We start from the raw sequence: 16,410 nt of genomic DNA, 5'->3' as shown, positions 1-16,410 counted from the left end.
TCCATCTAGTGGACTAAGTCTGACCAGGAGAACAGTGTTACACCCTATTCCTCCATCTAGTGGACTAAGTCTGACCAGGAGGACCGTGTTACACCCTATTCCTCCATCTAGTGGACTAAGTCTGACCAGGAGGACAGTGTTACACCCTATTCCTCCATCTAGTGGACTAAGTCTGACCAGGAGGACCGTGTTACACCCTATTCCTCCATCTAGTGGACTAAGTCTGACCAGGAGGACAGTGTTACACCCTATTCCTCCATCTAGTAGACTAAGTCTGACCAGGAGGACAGTGTTACACCCTATTCCTCCATCTAGTGGACTAACTCTGACCAGGAGGACAGTGTTACACCCTATTCCTCCATCTAGTGGACTAAGTCTGACCAGCAGGACAGTGTTACACCCTATTCCTCCATCTAGTGGACTAAGTCTGACCAGCAGGACAGTGTTACACCCTATTCCTCCATCTAGTGGACTACTTCTGACCAGGAGGACAGTGTTACACCCTATTCCTCCATCTAGTGGACTACTTCCCAGTGAGCATGGTCCAATGCCTTTGTCCATTGATGTTGAAATGACGTTGAAATTTGGTCCGTCTGCCCTGGCTTTGATTTCAACAACCACAGACAACGTTTTCTGGTCACCTCTGTACACGCATTAATTTCAACGTCCAAACACATCCGGTCCAGCCTCAATTTGGTCCAAAAAAGTATACTGTACAGCACTGCACTGTACTCTATTGTACTGTCCAAACTTGTAAAACAGACATTATGATTGGTTAAGATTTGGTCCGGTTCAGACCAATCAAATGTGGTCTTTATTTGGGGGGCGCAGCTCATTAGAATAACGTTCATTTCCAGATTTCCATTTTGGTAATTCAGCAGACGCTCTTATCCAGAGAGGCTTTCAATCAGAGCATTCAACTAAGGTAGATAAACAATCACATATCACAGTCAAAGCAAGACAAAATGCACCTTGTTTAAATAAAGGTTACATTTCTTCTTTTTTAAGTCCTAAAGAGATTTACAAGGTTATCAAAACGTCACCCCAGGGTAAGAATACACGCAACACAGCCCTTATTCAAAGTGTTTCTAAAATCCACTATGGGAAAAATGAATGGTGGGAAAATGATTGGAACCATTTCCCCGTTTGACCGCTAGGTTTTATGGGTATTATGACTCATAATGTGGTACTCTATACATCTTTTAGACATAATTTTGCTCACGGGATTTTGACCAGGAGGACAGTGTGGTAGATACTCAAACTGTTTCGCCGTACTGTAATAACAAAACACACAATTCCTTTTAAAGGTGAATTATGTAGTTGGCTCTGAAAGTGCTTTTGCTTGGCTTGTTTCTGTACAGACACACAGCACATTAACGTGTTTTTGGAATGATAAAGAGCAGAGCAGAAGTGAAACCAACTACCTAGAGGTAAACAGGGACTGAGTGTAGAGTGTAACTCTTCCTACTTCCTCTTTTAGGTCGTGCCCCTCCTCCACAACAAACTCTGTCTGACCCCTTAATACCGAACAAACTGACATTTAGTTTGCCTCCAGACTGAAACAGGGAGGGACTAACTGAACTTGTCCAATAAGAAACGCTTGTTTTTCCTTTTCCGTGGCAAAACGCTTTGCTACAGTATGTACTAATGAATGCCACCCAGTTGATTGGTCCAGTACCTGTTGCACGCTGGAGTTGTCCAGGAAGGAGAGCAGGGATTGGCTATAGGAGCTGGAGGAGGTCTCATTGTTGACCACAGCCACCTGTATTCCTTTGGGGTCTCCTCCGATACACAGACACATCAGAGAGATCTGGATGACTGGCAGAAGGAACTGGAAACACAGGGACCTGGACAGATACCAGACACTGGGTCAAATACTACTGGAAATCTTTCATTCTCATTCTACTACTACTCCTCTTCGTCATCATCCTCTGCCTCCTCCTCATTATCATCCTCATAAACACCGTCACCCTTCATCATCATCACCACCACTACCATTAGCACTACCACCCTTCACCCCCCCCACCACCACAACCATCATAATCCTCACCACCATCACCCCCCTTCATCATCACCACCACCACCAAAATCACTATCACCATCACTACCATCATCATCCTCACCCTGGCATTCTCTTCATCCGCACCGTGGTCTTGATAATCAGAGCTGCGATGTTCCTCCACTTTGGCATCACATGCCTGACTCGTACCTTCCAGTCCGCTACACACACACACACACACACACACACACACACACACACAGTTTAAGCAGCAATGTTCAGCAATATTCGTCTACAGTGTAGTGTCCACACAACCCTACATTTACCTGAGTATATACAGTATAGTGTCCATACAACCCTACATTTACCTGAGTATATACAGTAGTGTCCATACAACCCTACATTTACCTGAGTATATACAGTGTAGTGTCCATACAACCCTACATTTACCTGAGTATATACAGTGTAGTGTCCATACAACCTTACATTTACCTAAGTATATACAGTATAGTGTCCATACAACCCTATATTTACCTGAGTATATACAGTGTAGTGTCCATACAACCCTACATTTACCTGAGTATATACAGTGTAGTGTCCATACAACCCTACATTTACCTGAGTACATACAGTGTAGTGTCCATACAACCCTACATTTACCTGAGTATATACAGTGTAGTGTCCATACAACCCTACATTTACCTGAGTATATACAGTGTAGTGTCCATACAACCCTACATTTACCTGAGTATATACAGTATAGTGTCCATACAACCCTACATTTACCAGAGTATATACAGTGTAGTGTCCATACAACCCTACATTTACCTGAGTATATACAGTGTAGTGTCCATACAACCCTACATTTACCTGAGTATATACAGTGTAGTGTCCATACAACCCTACATTTACCTGAGTATTTGGGCAGCTCTTCTACTGGTCCCGATCCGGCTCCCAGGATTGGTAGACTCTCGTCCCGGCCGCTCTCGAATGATTGGCTGCTCTCTAGGACCCCGCCCAGAGGGGAGGTGCTGTGTTTGGAGCCCACCTGGTCTGAGGTCTCACACAGCTGCAGGAAGGCTTTCTCCAGGGTCTGCAGTGGGTGGATGGGGCAGTAGAGGAGATAGACAACACAGTCAAGGGTTTATATGATCAGTGGTCAACACAGAAAGCAGTCAACACAGAAAGCAGTCAACACAGTCAGACGTCTCACATAGCTGAAGGAGTCTACAGTGGGTGGGTGGATGGTAGGAGGCAATAGGGTAAATGTAGGGCTACTGTCAGCAGGACTGTTGTCTAGAGGTGATAAAGGGTTACTGTTGTCTAGTGGTGATAAAGGGTTACTGTTGTCTAGTGGTGATAAAGGGTTACTGTTGTCTAGTGGTGATAAAGGGTTACTGTTGTCTAGAGGTGATAAAGGGTTACTGTTGTCTAGTGGTGATAAAGGGTTACTGTTGTCTAGAGGTGATAAAGGGTTACTGTTGTCTAGTGGTGATAAAGGGTTACTGTTGTCTAGTGGTGATAAAGGGTTACTGTTGTCTAGAGGTGATAAAGGGTTACTGTTGTCTAGAGGTGATAAAGGGTTGCTGTTAGCAGGACTGTTGTCTAGTGGTGATAAAGGGTTACTGTTGTCTAGTGGTGATAAAGGGTTACTGTTGTCTAGTGGTGATAAAGGGTTACTGTTGTCTAGTGGTGATAAAGGGTTACTGTTGTCTAGTGGTGATAAAGGGTTACTGTTGTCTAGAGGTGATAAAGGGTTACTGTTGTCTAGTGGTGATAAAGGGTTACTGTTAACAGGACTGTTGTCTAGTGGTGATAAAGGGTTACTGTTAACAGGACTGTTGTCTAGAGGTGATAAAGGGTTACTGTTGTCTAGTGGTGATAAAGGGTTACTGTTGTCTAGTGGTGATAAAGGGTTACTGTTAACAGGACTGTTGTCTAGAGGTGATAAAGGGTTACTGTTGTCTAGTGGTGATAAAGGGTTACTGTTGTCTAGTGGTGATAAAGGGTTAATGTTGTCTAGTGGTGATAAAGGGTTACTGTTGTCTAGAGGTGATAAAGGGTTACTGTTGTCTAGAGGTGATAAAGGGTTACTGTTGTCTAGTGGTGATAAAGGGTTACTGTTGTCTAGTGGTGATAAAGGGTTACTGTTGTCTAGTGGTGATAAAGGGTTACTGTTGTCTAGTGGTGATAAAGGGTTACTGTTGTCTAGAGGTGATAAAGGGTTACTGTTGTCTAGTGGTGATAAAGGGTTACTGTTGTCTAGTGGTGATAAAGGGTTACTGTTGTCTAGAGGTGATAAAGGGTTACTGTTGTCTAGAGGTGATAAAGGGTTACTGTTGTCTAGAGGTGATAAAGGGTTACTGTTGTCTAGTGGTGATAAAGGGTTACTGTTGTCTAGTGGTGATAAAGGGTTACTGTTGTCTAGTGGTGATAAAGGGTTACTGTTAGCCAACCAAAAAAATTTACTGGACACAAAGGCAACAGTCAAGAGTTAAAATGGTAAGTCATCAACACTGTTTGGGGTCAACACTGTTAGTCGTCACCATCGTTAACATTTCACAAAGCTAACAACACTATTAGCCAATAAAAATGCTAGATTTCAACACTGATAGATGTCAATTCTAATAGTAGTCCACTCTGTCAGTAGTCCACTCCATCAGCAGTCCACTCCGTCAGCAGTCCACTCCGTCAGCAGTCCACTCCGTCAGCAGTCAACTCTGTCAGCTGTCCACTCCGTCAGAAGTCAACTCTGTCAGCTGTCCCTACTCCATCAGCAGTCCACTCCGTCAGCAGTCAACTCTGTCAGCTGTCCACTCCGTCAGAAGTCAACTCTGTCAGCTGTCCACTCCGTCAGCAGTCCATTCTGTCAGCAGTCCACCCCATCAGCAGTCCACTCCGCCAGCAGTCCAATCTGTCAGCAGTCCACTCTGTCAGCAGTCCACTCTGTCAGCAGTCCAATCTGTCAGCAGTCCACTCCGTCAGCAGTCCACCCCTTCAGCAGTCCACTCCGTCAGCAGTCCACTCTGTCAGCAGTCCACTCCGTCAGCAGTCCAATCTGTCAGCAGTCCACTCCGTCAGCAGTCCAATCCGTCAGCAGTCCACTCTGTCAGCAGTCCAATCTGTCAGAAGTCAACTCTGTCAGCTGTCCTACACCATCAGCAGTCCACTCCGTCAGCAGTCCAATCTGTCAGCAGTCCACTCCGTCAGCAGTCCACTCCGTCAGCAGTCAACTCTGTCAGCTGTCCACTCCGTCAGAAGTCAACTCTGTCAGCTGTCCTACTCCATCAGCAGTCCACTCCGTCAGCAGTCAACTCTGTCAGCTGTCCACTCCGTCAGAAGTCAACTCTGTCAGCTGTCCACTCCGTCAGCAGTCCATTCCGTCAGCAGTCCACCCCATCAGCAGTCCACTCTGTCAGCAGTCCACTCCGCCAGCAGTCCAATCTGTCAGCAGTCCACTCTGTCAGCAGTCCACTCTGTCAGCAGTCCAATCTGTCAGCAGTCCACTCCGTCAGCAGTCCACCCCTTCAGCAGTCCACTCCGTCAGCAGTCCACTCTGTCAGCAGTCCACTCCGTCAGCAGTCCAATCTGTCAGCAGTCCACTCCGTCAGCAGTCCAATCCGTCAGCAGTCCACTCTGTCAGCAGTCCAATCTGTCAGCAGTCCAATCTGTCAGCAGTCCAATCTGTCAGCAGTCCACCCCGTCAGCAGTCTACTCCGTCAGCAGTCCACTGTGTTGTAGGGTACTCACCGGTGCATTGTGCTGTTTCATCATGGTTTCTGGATGTCCCTCGGCCAACAGTCGGCCATTCCTCATCAGACCCACCTGGAGAGATAGAAAACAGCAGGGTTATTTACAATGGAGTTGAGGAAGGAGGCGAGGAGAGAGGATGTGAGGAATCAAGGAAAGATTAAGAAAGAGCCTTAGTCATGAATGTTCCTGTAGGACAGGTCTTAGTGTGACAGGAGAGATATCTGCTCATGGTATAATTATATCACTAACGTCAGGTGGTGAAGGCTCAGGCCCAGTCATCATGTCACCTATGTCCTTGTTGGTTTTATCTGTCTGTGAACACTGGAGCCTTGTAGCTACTGAGGGAGGGGCCTGATTCAGTAGTTGGAATCATATCAAATATTGTGAAAAAGTCACCACATTGGGTGATACATAACTTTCTCACTGTAACCTGACTAAAGAAATGATTCAAATAGTGGCTAGAGATTAGCTATCCTCTATCAATCTTCCATCACCTTCCAGTTGTATATCTCCCTTAAACGTGTCTCTCCTGTTAAACTGTCTGTTTTTCCAAATCACCTTTCACCTCATTTATGAAGAAGTTGTCTGTTGATTGTCTTAGCTGGAGATGACCTTGTAGCTGGAGATGACCTTGTAGTGGTTGCTGCCAACACACTGACTCAACTCCAGCCACTTTAATAATGGAAATTGATGGGAAATGATGTAAAATATATCACTAGCCATTTTAAACAATGCTACCTAATATAATGTTTACATACCCTACATTAACTATGCCACTTTGTTTACATACTCATCTCATATGTATATACTGCACTCAATACCATCTACTGTATCTTGCCTAAGCCGCTCTGTACCATCACTCATTCATATATCCTTATGTACATATTCTTTATCCCCTTACACTTGTGTGTATAAGACAGTAGTTTGGGAATTGTTAGTTAGATTACTCGTTGGTTATTACTGCATTGTCGGAACTAGAAGCACAAGCATTTCTCTACACTTGCATTAACATCTGCTAACCATGTGTATGCGACAAATAAAATGTTATTTGATTTGATTTAGCTGGAGATGACCTTGTAGCTGGAGATGACCTTGTAGCTGGAGATGACCTTGTAGCTGGAGATGACCTTGTAGCTGGAGATGACCTTGTAGCTGGAGATGACCTTGTAGCTGGAGATGACCTTGTAGCTGGAGATGACCTTGTAGCTAGAGATGACCTTGTAGCTAGAGATGACCTTGTACCTGGAGATGACCTTGTAGCTGGAGATGACCTTGTAGCTGGAGATGACCTTGTAGCTGGAGATGACCTTGTAGCTAGAGATGACCTTGTAGCTAGAGATGACCTTGTACCTGGAGATGACCTTGTAGCTGGAGATGACCTTGTAGCTGGAGATGACCTTGTAGCTGGAGATGACCTTGTAGCTGGAGATGACCTTGTAGCTGGAGATGACCTTGTTTCTCAGCTCTCTGAACAGATTTCTGTCCAGATGTTTTTTGTGGTTTCTTCCTTTCTATTAAACCCTGATTTGACCAGTCTGTCATTTAACCAAGGCTATTCTTTCTCTTACATGTTATTGTCTTAGTATAGTTTTCTTTTTAAGTTAGTGAGCGTTCTTGTTACCTCACAAGTATTTAAAACTCTGTTGGAACTCTGTTTTGTAAGCGTTCTTGCAATCACGGTTAAATTACAATCTGATCTCAGTTATCAATAGTTTGATTATTCTCTCCAGCTTATTAGAAAGCATTAGGTCTAAATAGGTATTTGTTGATGTTGTTATCTGCATTGGGCCATTGACAAACTGATGACCAACAAGATGTTTATAATGAAGCCATGAGTTCTTATGGATGAATATAACACAGAGGTAGAACTGTAGACTAGAACACAGAGGTAGAACTGTAGAGTAGAACACAGAGGTAGAACTGTAGAGTAGAACACAGAGGTAGAACTGTAGACTAGAACACAGAGGTAGAACTGTAGAGTAGAACACAGAGGTAGAACTGTAGAGTAGAACACAGAGGTAGAACTGTAGAGTAGAACACAGAGGTAGAACTGTAGAACACACTTTGTGGTGATAGAATGTGCCCTAAATACAGTTTGAATACATTACACAGGTGGTACAAGGAACCTCGGTGTCCCAAATGGCACCCTATTCCCTATATAGTGCACTACTTTTAACCTGAGCCCTAAGGGTCCTGGTAGAAAGTAGTGCACTATAATAATAATAATAATGATATGGTGCCATTTGGAACATAGAGAGTCTTATCAGTGTGTTTCCATCAGATCTGTGTTGAGTGTGAGAAGCTAAATGCAGAATACAGTACTATGCACTTCACACTACTTTCACTTCTGCCTTAGTGGTTCAGCAGGACAATGGAACTGGCTACAATAGAGAAGTGAGAACTGATCCATCTCTCTGGATAACAACATCTGCTAAATTACTCAGATGTAAATGTCTGTCTCATGGTAATAGGTCAGCGGGGATGGAATACAGTAGGCAGAAGTTGTCTAAATGTCTGTCGCGTGGTAATAGGTCAGAGGGGATGGAATACAGTAGGCAGAAGTTGTCTAAATGTCTGTCTCGTGGTAATAGGTCAGAGGGAATACAGTAGGCAGAAGTTGTCTAAATGTCTGTCTTGTGGTAATAGGTCAGAGGGAATACAGTAGGCAGAAGTTGTCTAAATGTCTGTCTTGTGGTAATAGGTCAGAGGGGATGGAATACAGTAGGCAGAAGTTGTCTAAATGTCTGTCTCGTGGTAATAGGTCAGAGGGGATAGAATACAGTAGGCAGAAGTTGTCTAAATGTCTGTCTCGTGGTAATAGGTCAGAGGGGATGGAATACAGTAGGCAGAAGTTGTCTAAATGTCTGTCTCGTGGTAATAGGTCAGAGGGGATGGAATACAGTAGGCAGAAGTTGTCTAAATGTCTGTCTCGTGGTAATAGGTCAGAGGGAATACAGTAGGCAGAAGTTGTCTAAATGTCTGTCTCGTGGTAATAGGTCAGAGGGAATACAGTAGGCAGAAGTTGTCTAAATGTCTGTCTCGTGGTAATAGGTCAGAGGGAATACAGTAGGCAGAAGTTGTCTAAATGTCTGTCTCGTGGTAATAGGTCAGAGGGGATGGAATACAGTAGGCAGAAGTTGTCTAAATGTCTGTCTCGTGGTAATAGGTCAGAGGGGATGGAATACAGTAGGCAGAAGTTGTCTAAATGTCTGTCTTGTGGTAATAGGTCAGAGGGAATACAGTAGGCAGAAGTTGTCTAAATGTCTGTCTCGTGGTAATAGGTCAGAGGGGATGGAATACAGTAGGCAGAAGTTGTCTAAATGTCTGTCTCGTGGTAATAGGTCAGAGGGAATACAGTAGGCAGAAGTTGTCTAAATGTCTGTCTCGTGGTAATAGGTCAGAGGGGATGGAATACAGTAGGCAGAAGTTGTCTAAATGTCTGTCTCGTGGTAATAGGTCAGAGGGGATGGAATACAGTAGGCAGAAGTTGTCTAAATGTCTGTCTCGTGGTAATAGGTCAGAGGGAATACAGTAGGCAGAAGTTGTCTAAATGTCTGTCTCGTGGTAATAGGTCAGAGGGAATGGAATACAGTAGGCAGAAGTTGTCTAAATGTCTGTCTCGTGGTAATAGGTCAGAGGGAATACAGTAGGCAGAAGTTGTCTAAATGTCTGTCTCGTGGTAATAGGTCAGAGGGAATACAGTAGGCAGAAGTTGTCTAAATGTCTGTCTCGTGGTAATAGGTCAGAGGGAATACAGTAGGCAGAAGTTGTCTAAATGTCTGTCTCGTGGTAATAGGTCAGAGGGAATACAGTAGGCAGAAGTTGTCTAAATGTCTGTCTTGTGGTAATAGGTCAGAGGGAATACAGTAGGCAGAAGTTGTCTAAATGTCTGTCTCGTGGTAATAGGTCAGAGGGAATACAGTAGGCAGAAGTTGTCTAAATGTCTGTCTCGTGGTAATAGGTCAGAGGGGATGGAATACAGTAGGCAGAAGTTGTCTAAATGTCTGTCTCGTGGTAATAGGTCAGAGGGGATGGAATACAGTAGGCAGAAGTTGTCTAAATGTCTGTCTCGTGGTAATAGGTCAGAGGGGATGGAATACAGTAGGCAGAAGTTGTCTAAATGTCTGTCTCGTGGTAATAGGTCAGAGGGGATGGAATACAGTAGGCAGAAGTTGTCTAAATGTCTGTCTCGTGGTAATAGGTCAGAGGGGATGGAATACAGTAGGCAGAAGTTGTCTAAATGTCTGTCTCGTTGTAATAGGTCAGAGGGGATGGAATACAGTAGGCAGAAGTTGTCTAAATGTCTGTCTCGTGGTAATAGGTCAGAGGGAATACAGTAGGCAGAAGTTGTCTAAATGTCTGTCTCGTGGTAATAGGTCAGAGGGAATACAGTAGGCAGAAGTTGTCTAAATGTCTGTCTCGTGGTAATAGGTCAGAGGGGATGGAATACAGTAGGCAGAAGTTGTCTAAATGTCTGTCTCGTGGTAATAGGTCAGAGGGAATACAGTAGGCAGAAGTTGTCTAAATGTCTGTCTCGTGGTAATAGGTCAGAGGGAATACAGTAGGCAGAAGTTGTCTAAATGTCTGTCTCGTGGTAATAGGTCAGAGGGGATGGAATACAGTAGGCAGAAGTTGTCTAAATGTCTGTCTCGTGGTAATAGGTCAGAGGGAATACAGTAGGCAGAAGTTGTCTAAATGTCTGTCTTGTGGTAATAGGTCAGAGGGGATGGAATACAGTAGGCAGAAGTTGTCTAAATGTCTGTCTCGTGGTAATAGGTCAGAGGGGATGGAATACAGTAGGCAGAAGTTGTCTAAATGTCTGTCTCGTGGTAATAGGTCAGAGGGAATACAGTAGGCAGAAGTTGTCTAAATGTCTGTCTCGTGGTAATAGGTCAGAGGGAATGGAATACAGTAGGCAGAAGTTGTCTAAATGTCTGTCTCGTGGTAATAGGTCAGAGGGAATACAGTAGGCAGAAGTTGTCTAAATGTCTGTCTCGTGGTAATAGGTCAGAGGGAATACAGTAGGCAGAAGTTGTCTAAATGTCTGTCTCGTGGTAATAGGTCAGAGGGAATACAGTAGGCAGAAGTTGTCTAAATGTCTGTCTCGTGGTAATAGGTCAGAGGGAATACAGTAGGCAGAAGTTGTCTAAATGTCTGTCTCGTGGTAATAGGTCAGAGGGGATGGAATACAGTAGGCAGAAGTTGTCTAAATGTCTGTCTCGTGGTAATAGGTCAGAGGGGATGGAATACAGTAGGCAGAAGTTGTCTAAATGTCTGTCTCGTGGTAATAGGTCAGAGGGGATGGAATACAGTAGGCAGAAGTTGTCTAAATGTCTGTCTCGTGGTAATAGGTCAGAGGGAATGGAATACAGTAGGCAGAAGTTGTCTAAATGTCTATCTCGTGGTAATAGGTCAGAGGGGATGGAATACAGTAGGCAGAAGTTGTCTAAATGTCTGTCTCATGGTAATAGGTCAGAGGGGATGGAATACAGTAGGCAGAAGTTGTCTAAATGTCTGTCTCATGGTAATAGGTCAGAGGGGATGGAATACAGTAGGCAGAAGTTGTCTAAATGTCTGTCTCGTGGTAATAGGTCAGAGGGAATACAGTAGGCAGAAGTTGTCTAAATGTCTGTCTCGTGGTAATAGGTCAGAGGGAATGGAATACAGTAGGCAGAAGTTACCACTAACCACTGATACCTCACACACAGGGTCAGATATGTTCCAACCCTATATTGATACAGCTCTATGGGGGCTAAATGTAATCTGATCTTAGATCTGTATTATAAAGGACATCTATTGCGTGTACCAAAAGGCACCCTATTCCCTATTTAGTGCACTACTTTTGACCAGGGCTCATTGAGGCAAATAACCAGATATACTGTGAAGACTTTCTCCTTTGGTTTTCTGTACATATTCACATCAGTTATTTACAGACAATCTACTGTATATTCTTACTGTATGCTTTTTTCCACCTGCTTATGAATCTGCTCATGAAATCTGTGTATGAAATCTGCTCATGAATTTGCTCATGAAATCTGTTCACGAAATCTGTTCATGAATCTGCTCATGAATCTGTTCATGAAATCTGTTCACGAAATCTATTCACGAAATCTATTCATGAATCTGCTCATGAATCTGTTCATGAAATCTATTCACGAAATATGTTCATGAATCTGCTCATGAATTTGTTCATGAATCTGTTAAGAATACAATATGAGCAAGCATATGGATCTTAAACAACCAGTTTGCTCAAATGAAGCTCTAAGCAGATATGAACAAATAAGGCATGTAAATACTGTAGTATTCAGTACTGTAGTTCATGGTTCATGTGGTACAGGACCAAAACATACCCTCAGTACAGTAGTTCATGGTTCATGTGGTACAGGACCAAAACATCCCCTCAGTACTGTAGTTCATGGTTCATGTGGTACAGGACCAAAACATCCCCTCAGTACTGTAGTTCATGGGGTACAGGACCAAAACATCCCTCAGTACTGTAGTTCATGTGGTACAGGACCAAAACATCCCTCAGTACAGTAGTTCATGTGGTACAGGACCAAAACATCCCCTCAGTACTGTAGTTCATGTGGTACAGGACCAAAACATCCCTCAGTACTGTAGTTCATGTGGTACAGGACCAAAACATCCCTCAGTACTGTAGTTCATGTGGTACAGGACCAAAACATCCCTCAGTACTGTAGTTCATGTGGTACAGGACCAAAACACCCCTCAGTACTGTAGTTCATGTGGTACAGGACCAAAACACCCCCCAGTACTGTAGTTCATGTGGTACAGGACCAATATATCCCCTCAGTACTGTAGTTCATGGTTCATGTGGTACAGGACCAAAACATCCCCTCAGTACTGTAGTTCATAGTTCATGTGGTACAGGACCAAAACATCCCTCAGTACTGTAGTTCTCAGTACTGTGGATTTACAGAGCAGTAGCTCCTAGGCATTAGACTTTGAACCAGCCAGGATAGGGAATGAACACTACTAGTCTGATGGAGAACATGGTGAGGGCCATACAACTGGAATAGTGTATACAACTGGAATAGTGTATACAACTGGAATAGTGTATACAACTGGAATAGTGTATATAACTGGAATAGTGTATACAACTGGAATAGTGTATACAACTGGAATAGTGTATACAACTGGAATAGTGTATACAACTGGAATAGTGTATATAACTGGAATAAAACTGGAATAGTGTATACAACTGGAATAGTGTATACAACTGGAATAGTGTATATTACTGGAATAGTGTATACAACTGGAATAGTGTATACAACTGGAATAGTGTATATAACTGGAATAGTGTATACAACTGGAATAGTGTATACAACTGGAATAGTGTATATTACTGGAATAGTGTATACAACTGGAATAGTGTATACAACTGGAATAGTGTATACAACTGGAATAGTGTATACAACTGGAATAGTGTATACAACTGGAATAGTGTATACAACTGGAATAGTGTATACAACTGGAATAGTGTATACAACTGGAATAAAACAGGAATAGTGTATATAACTGGAATAGTGTATACAACTGGAATAGTGTGTTCTGATTGAAGACAACCAGACCATTGACGCTGTGACACACAGGCAGACCCATACTGCACCTCTCCCCCCTCAGTACTGTAGTTCATGTGGTACAGGACCAATATATCCCCTCAGTACTGTAGTTCATGGTTCATGTGGTACAGGACCAAAACATCCCCTCAGTACTGTAGTTCATGTGGTACAGGACCAAAACATCCCTCAGTACTGTAGTTCATGTGGTACAGGACCAAAACATCCCTCAGTACTGTAGTTCATGGTCTATGTGGTACAGGACCAAAACATCCCTCAGTACTGAGTACCTGAGTGGGTTGAGTCACTGATGTGATCATCCTGTCTGGGTTGGCGCCCCCCCCCCCCCCCCCTTGGGTTGTGCCGTGGCGGAGATCTTTGTGGGCTATACTCAGCCTTGTCTCAGGATGGTAAGTTGGTGGTTGAAGATTTCCCTCTAGTGGTGTGGGGGCTGTGCTTTGGCAAAGTGGGTGGGGTTATATCCTTCCTGTTTGGCCCTGTCCGGGGGTGTCCTCGGATGGGGCCATAGTGTCTCCTGACCCCTCCTGTCTCAGCCTCCAGTATTTATGCTGCAGTAGTTTATGTGTCAGGGGGCTAGGGTCAGTTTGTTATATCTGGAGTACTTCTCCTGTCCTATTCGGTGTCCTGTGTGATTTTAAGTGTGCTCTCTCTAATTCTCTCTTTCTCTCTTTCTTTCTCTCTCTCGGAGGACCTGAGCCCTAGGACCATGCCTCAGGACTACCTGACATGATGACTCCTTGCTGTCCCCAGTCCACCTGGCCGTGCTGCTGCTCCAGTTTCAACTGTTCTGCCTTATTATTATTGGACCATGCTGGTCATTTATGAACATTTGAACATCTTGGCCATGTTCTGTTATAATCTCCACCCGGCACAGCCAGAAGAGGACTGGCCACCCCACATAGCCTGGTTCCTCTCTAGGTTTCTTCCTAGGTTTTGGTCTTTCTAGGGAGTTTTTCCTAGCCACCGTGCTTCTACACCTGCATTGCTTGCTGTTTGGGGTTTTAGGCTGGGTTTCTGTACAGCACTTTGAGATATCAGCTGATGTACGAAGGGCTATATAAATACATTTGATTTGATTTTGATTTGATTTGATACTGTAGTTCATGGTTCATGTGGTACAGGACCAAAACATCTCCTCAGTACTGTAGTTCAAGTGGTACAGGACCAAAACATCCCTCAGTACTGTAGTTCATGTGGTACAGAACCAAAACATCTCCTCAGTACAGTAGTTCATGTGGTACAGGACCAAAACATCCCCTCAGTACTGTAGTTCATGTGGTACAGGACCAAAACATCCCCTCAGTACTGTAGTTCATGTGGTACAGGACCAAAACATCCCCTCAGTACTGTAGTTCATGTCCCCTTCACCACTCTATCACATTTCATTTCCTCACTGAGGAAAAAGGCTGCTCAGAAACAAATATCATCTCAGAGGAAAACCAGGAAAAAGGTTTTACAGGAACCTAATCTGTGGATTTACAGAGCAGTAGCTCCTAGGCATTAGACTTTGAACCAGTCAGGATAGGGAATGAACACTACTAGTCTGATGGAGAACATGGCGAGGGCCATACAACTGGAATAGTGTATACAACTGGAATAGTGTATACAACTGGAATAGTGTATATAACTGGAATAGTGTATACAACTGGAATAGTGTATACAACTGGAAGTGTATATAACTGGAATAAAACTGGAATAGTGTATACAACTGGAATAGTGTATATAACTGGAATGGTGTATACAACTGGAATAGTGTATATAACTGGAATAGTGTATACAACTGGAATAGTGTATACAACTGGAATAGTGTATATAACTGGAATAGTGTATACAACTGGAATAGTGTATACAACTGGAATAGTGTATATAACTGGAATAAAACTGGAATAGTGTATACAACTGGAATAGTGTATACAACTGGAATAGTGTATATAACTGGAATGGTGTATACAACTGGAATAGTGTATATTACTGGAATAGTGTATACAACTGGAATAGTGTATATAACTGGAATAAAACTGGAATAGTGTATATAACTGGAATAGTGTATACAACTGGAATAGTGTGTTCTGATTGAAGACAACCAGACCATTGACGCTGTGACACACACGCAGACCCATAGTGCACCTCTCCCCCCATTCTAAAACGGTAAAACACAGAAGAACTACAGGAACTACCAAAGGACCCATTGTTTCTCAGCAGAGGGGACCTCATAATTGCCTGCTCATAAAGTATTTGAGGAGGGACGGTCAGTTAAGCTCTGTCTGTTTCCCATCTCCTCTTATGGCAACAGATAAACAAGGCACAGCGTTCACAGAGGAGCATTTGACAAAAGGACTGTGTGTGACAGATTGAGTGTCTTACCACATTGGCTTGCCTGGCCTCCTCGATGTAGTGTCTATCAGTAGGTAGTTATCATGTATATAGACTGTATCTTACCACATTGGCTTGCCTGGCCTCCTCGATGTAGTGTCTATCAGTAGGTAGTTCTCATGTATATAGACTGTATCTTACCACGTTGGCTTGCCTGGCCTCCTCGATGTAGTGAGTGGTGATGACGACTGATACTTTTCCAGTTTTCACAATCTCTACTAGATGCTGCCAGATCCTACAGGGACACATGACACAACTCAGTTTAAGGGCAACATCCTATGGTCCCAAATGGCACCATATTCTCTATAAAGGGCACTACTTACCAGAGCTCTATGAGCCCTGGTAGTGCACTATAAAGGGCACTACTTACCAGAGCTCTATGAGCCCTGGTAGTGCCCTATAAAGGGCACTACTTACCAGAGCTCTATGAGCCCTGGTAGTGCACTATAAAGGGAATAGGGTGCCATTTTACACACAGCCTTAACCTTATGACCTGCCTGGGATTACCCTGACTGGACTGATTTGGCTGGGCTTTGTAACAGAGCACTGGTACCATTACACAATCAGATTATACACCCAGATATTTCCAACAGGATTTATACAGTCATTCTGAATGCGAGACAAAATGGATTCTGTAATGAGGGGCAGAGAGTGTGTTTGACAGGTTCAGACTGTTGGAGACAG

The 16,410-nt window shown here is 43.7% G+C and overlaps 1 protein-coding gene across 6 annotated transcripts in view; it reads right to left on the bottom strand.

The window, feature by feature from the left end:
* Nucleotides 1-16,410, bottom strand: part of LOC116372077 (ABC transporter G family member 20) — a 51,040-nt gene that overhangs the window by 16,538 nt on the left and 18,092 nt on the right. For all 6 annotated transcript variants that reach the window (XM_031821158.1, XM_031821157.1, XM_031821160.1 and 3 more), the window contains 5 exons: nucleotides 15,868-15,961; nucleotides 5,750-5,824; nucleotides 2,912-3,092; nucleotides 2,124-2,220; nucleotides 1,679-1,847 (listed from right to left, as the gene is read on the bottom strand). In XM_031821158.1, the coding sequence (XP_031677018.1) occupies nucleotides 1,679-1,847; nucleotides 2,124-2,220; nucleotides 2,912-3,092; nucleotides 5,750-5,824; nucleotides 15,868-15,961 (616 nt within the window). The remainder of the gene's footprint in view (nucleotides 1-1,678; nucleotides 1,848-2,123; nucleotides 2,221-2,911; nucleotides 3,093-5,749; nucleotides 5,825-15,867; nucleotides 15,962-16,410) is intronic.

Source organism: Oncorhynchus kisutch, unplaced genomic scaffold, assembly GCF_002021735.2.
Source record: "Oncorhynchus kisutch isolate 150728-3 unplaced genomic scaffold, Okis_V2 scaffold3899, whole genome shotgun sequence".
Taxonomy (NCBI): domain Eukaryota; kingdom Metazoa; phylum Chordata; class Actinopteri; order Salmoniformes; family Salmonidae; genus Oncorhynchus; species Oncorhynchus kisutch.
Note: the sequence above shows the minus strand (reverse complement) of the source record. Positions and strands in the feature narration are given on the sequence as shown.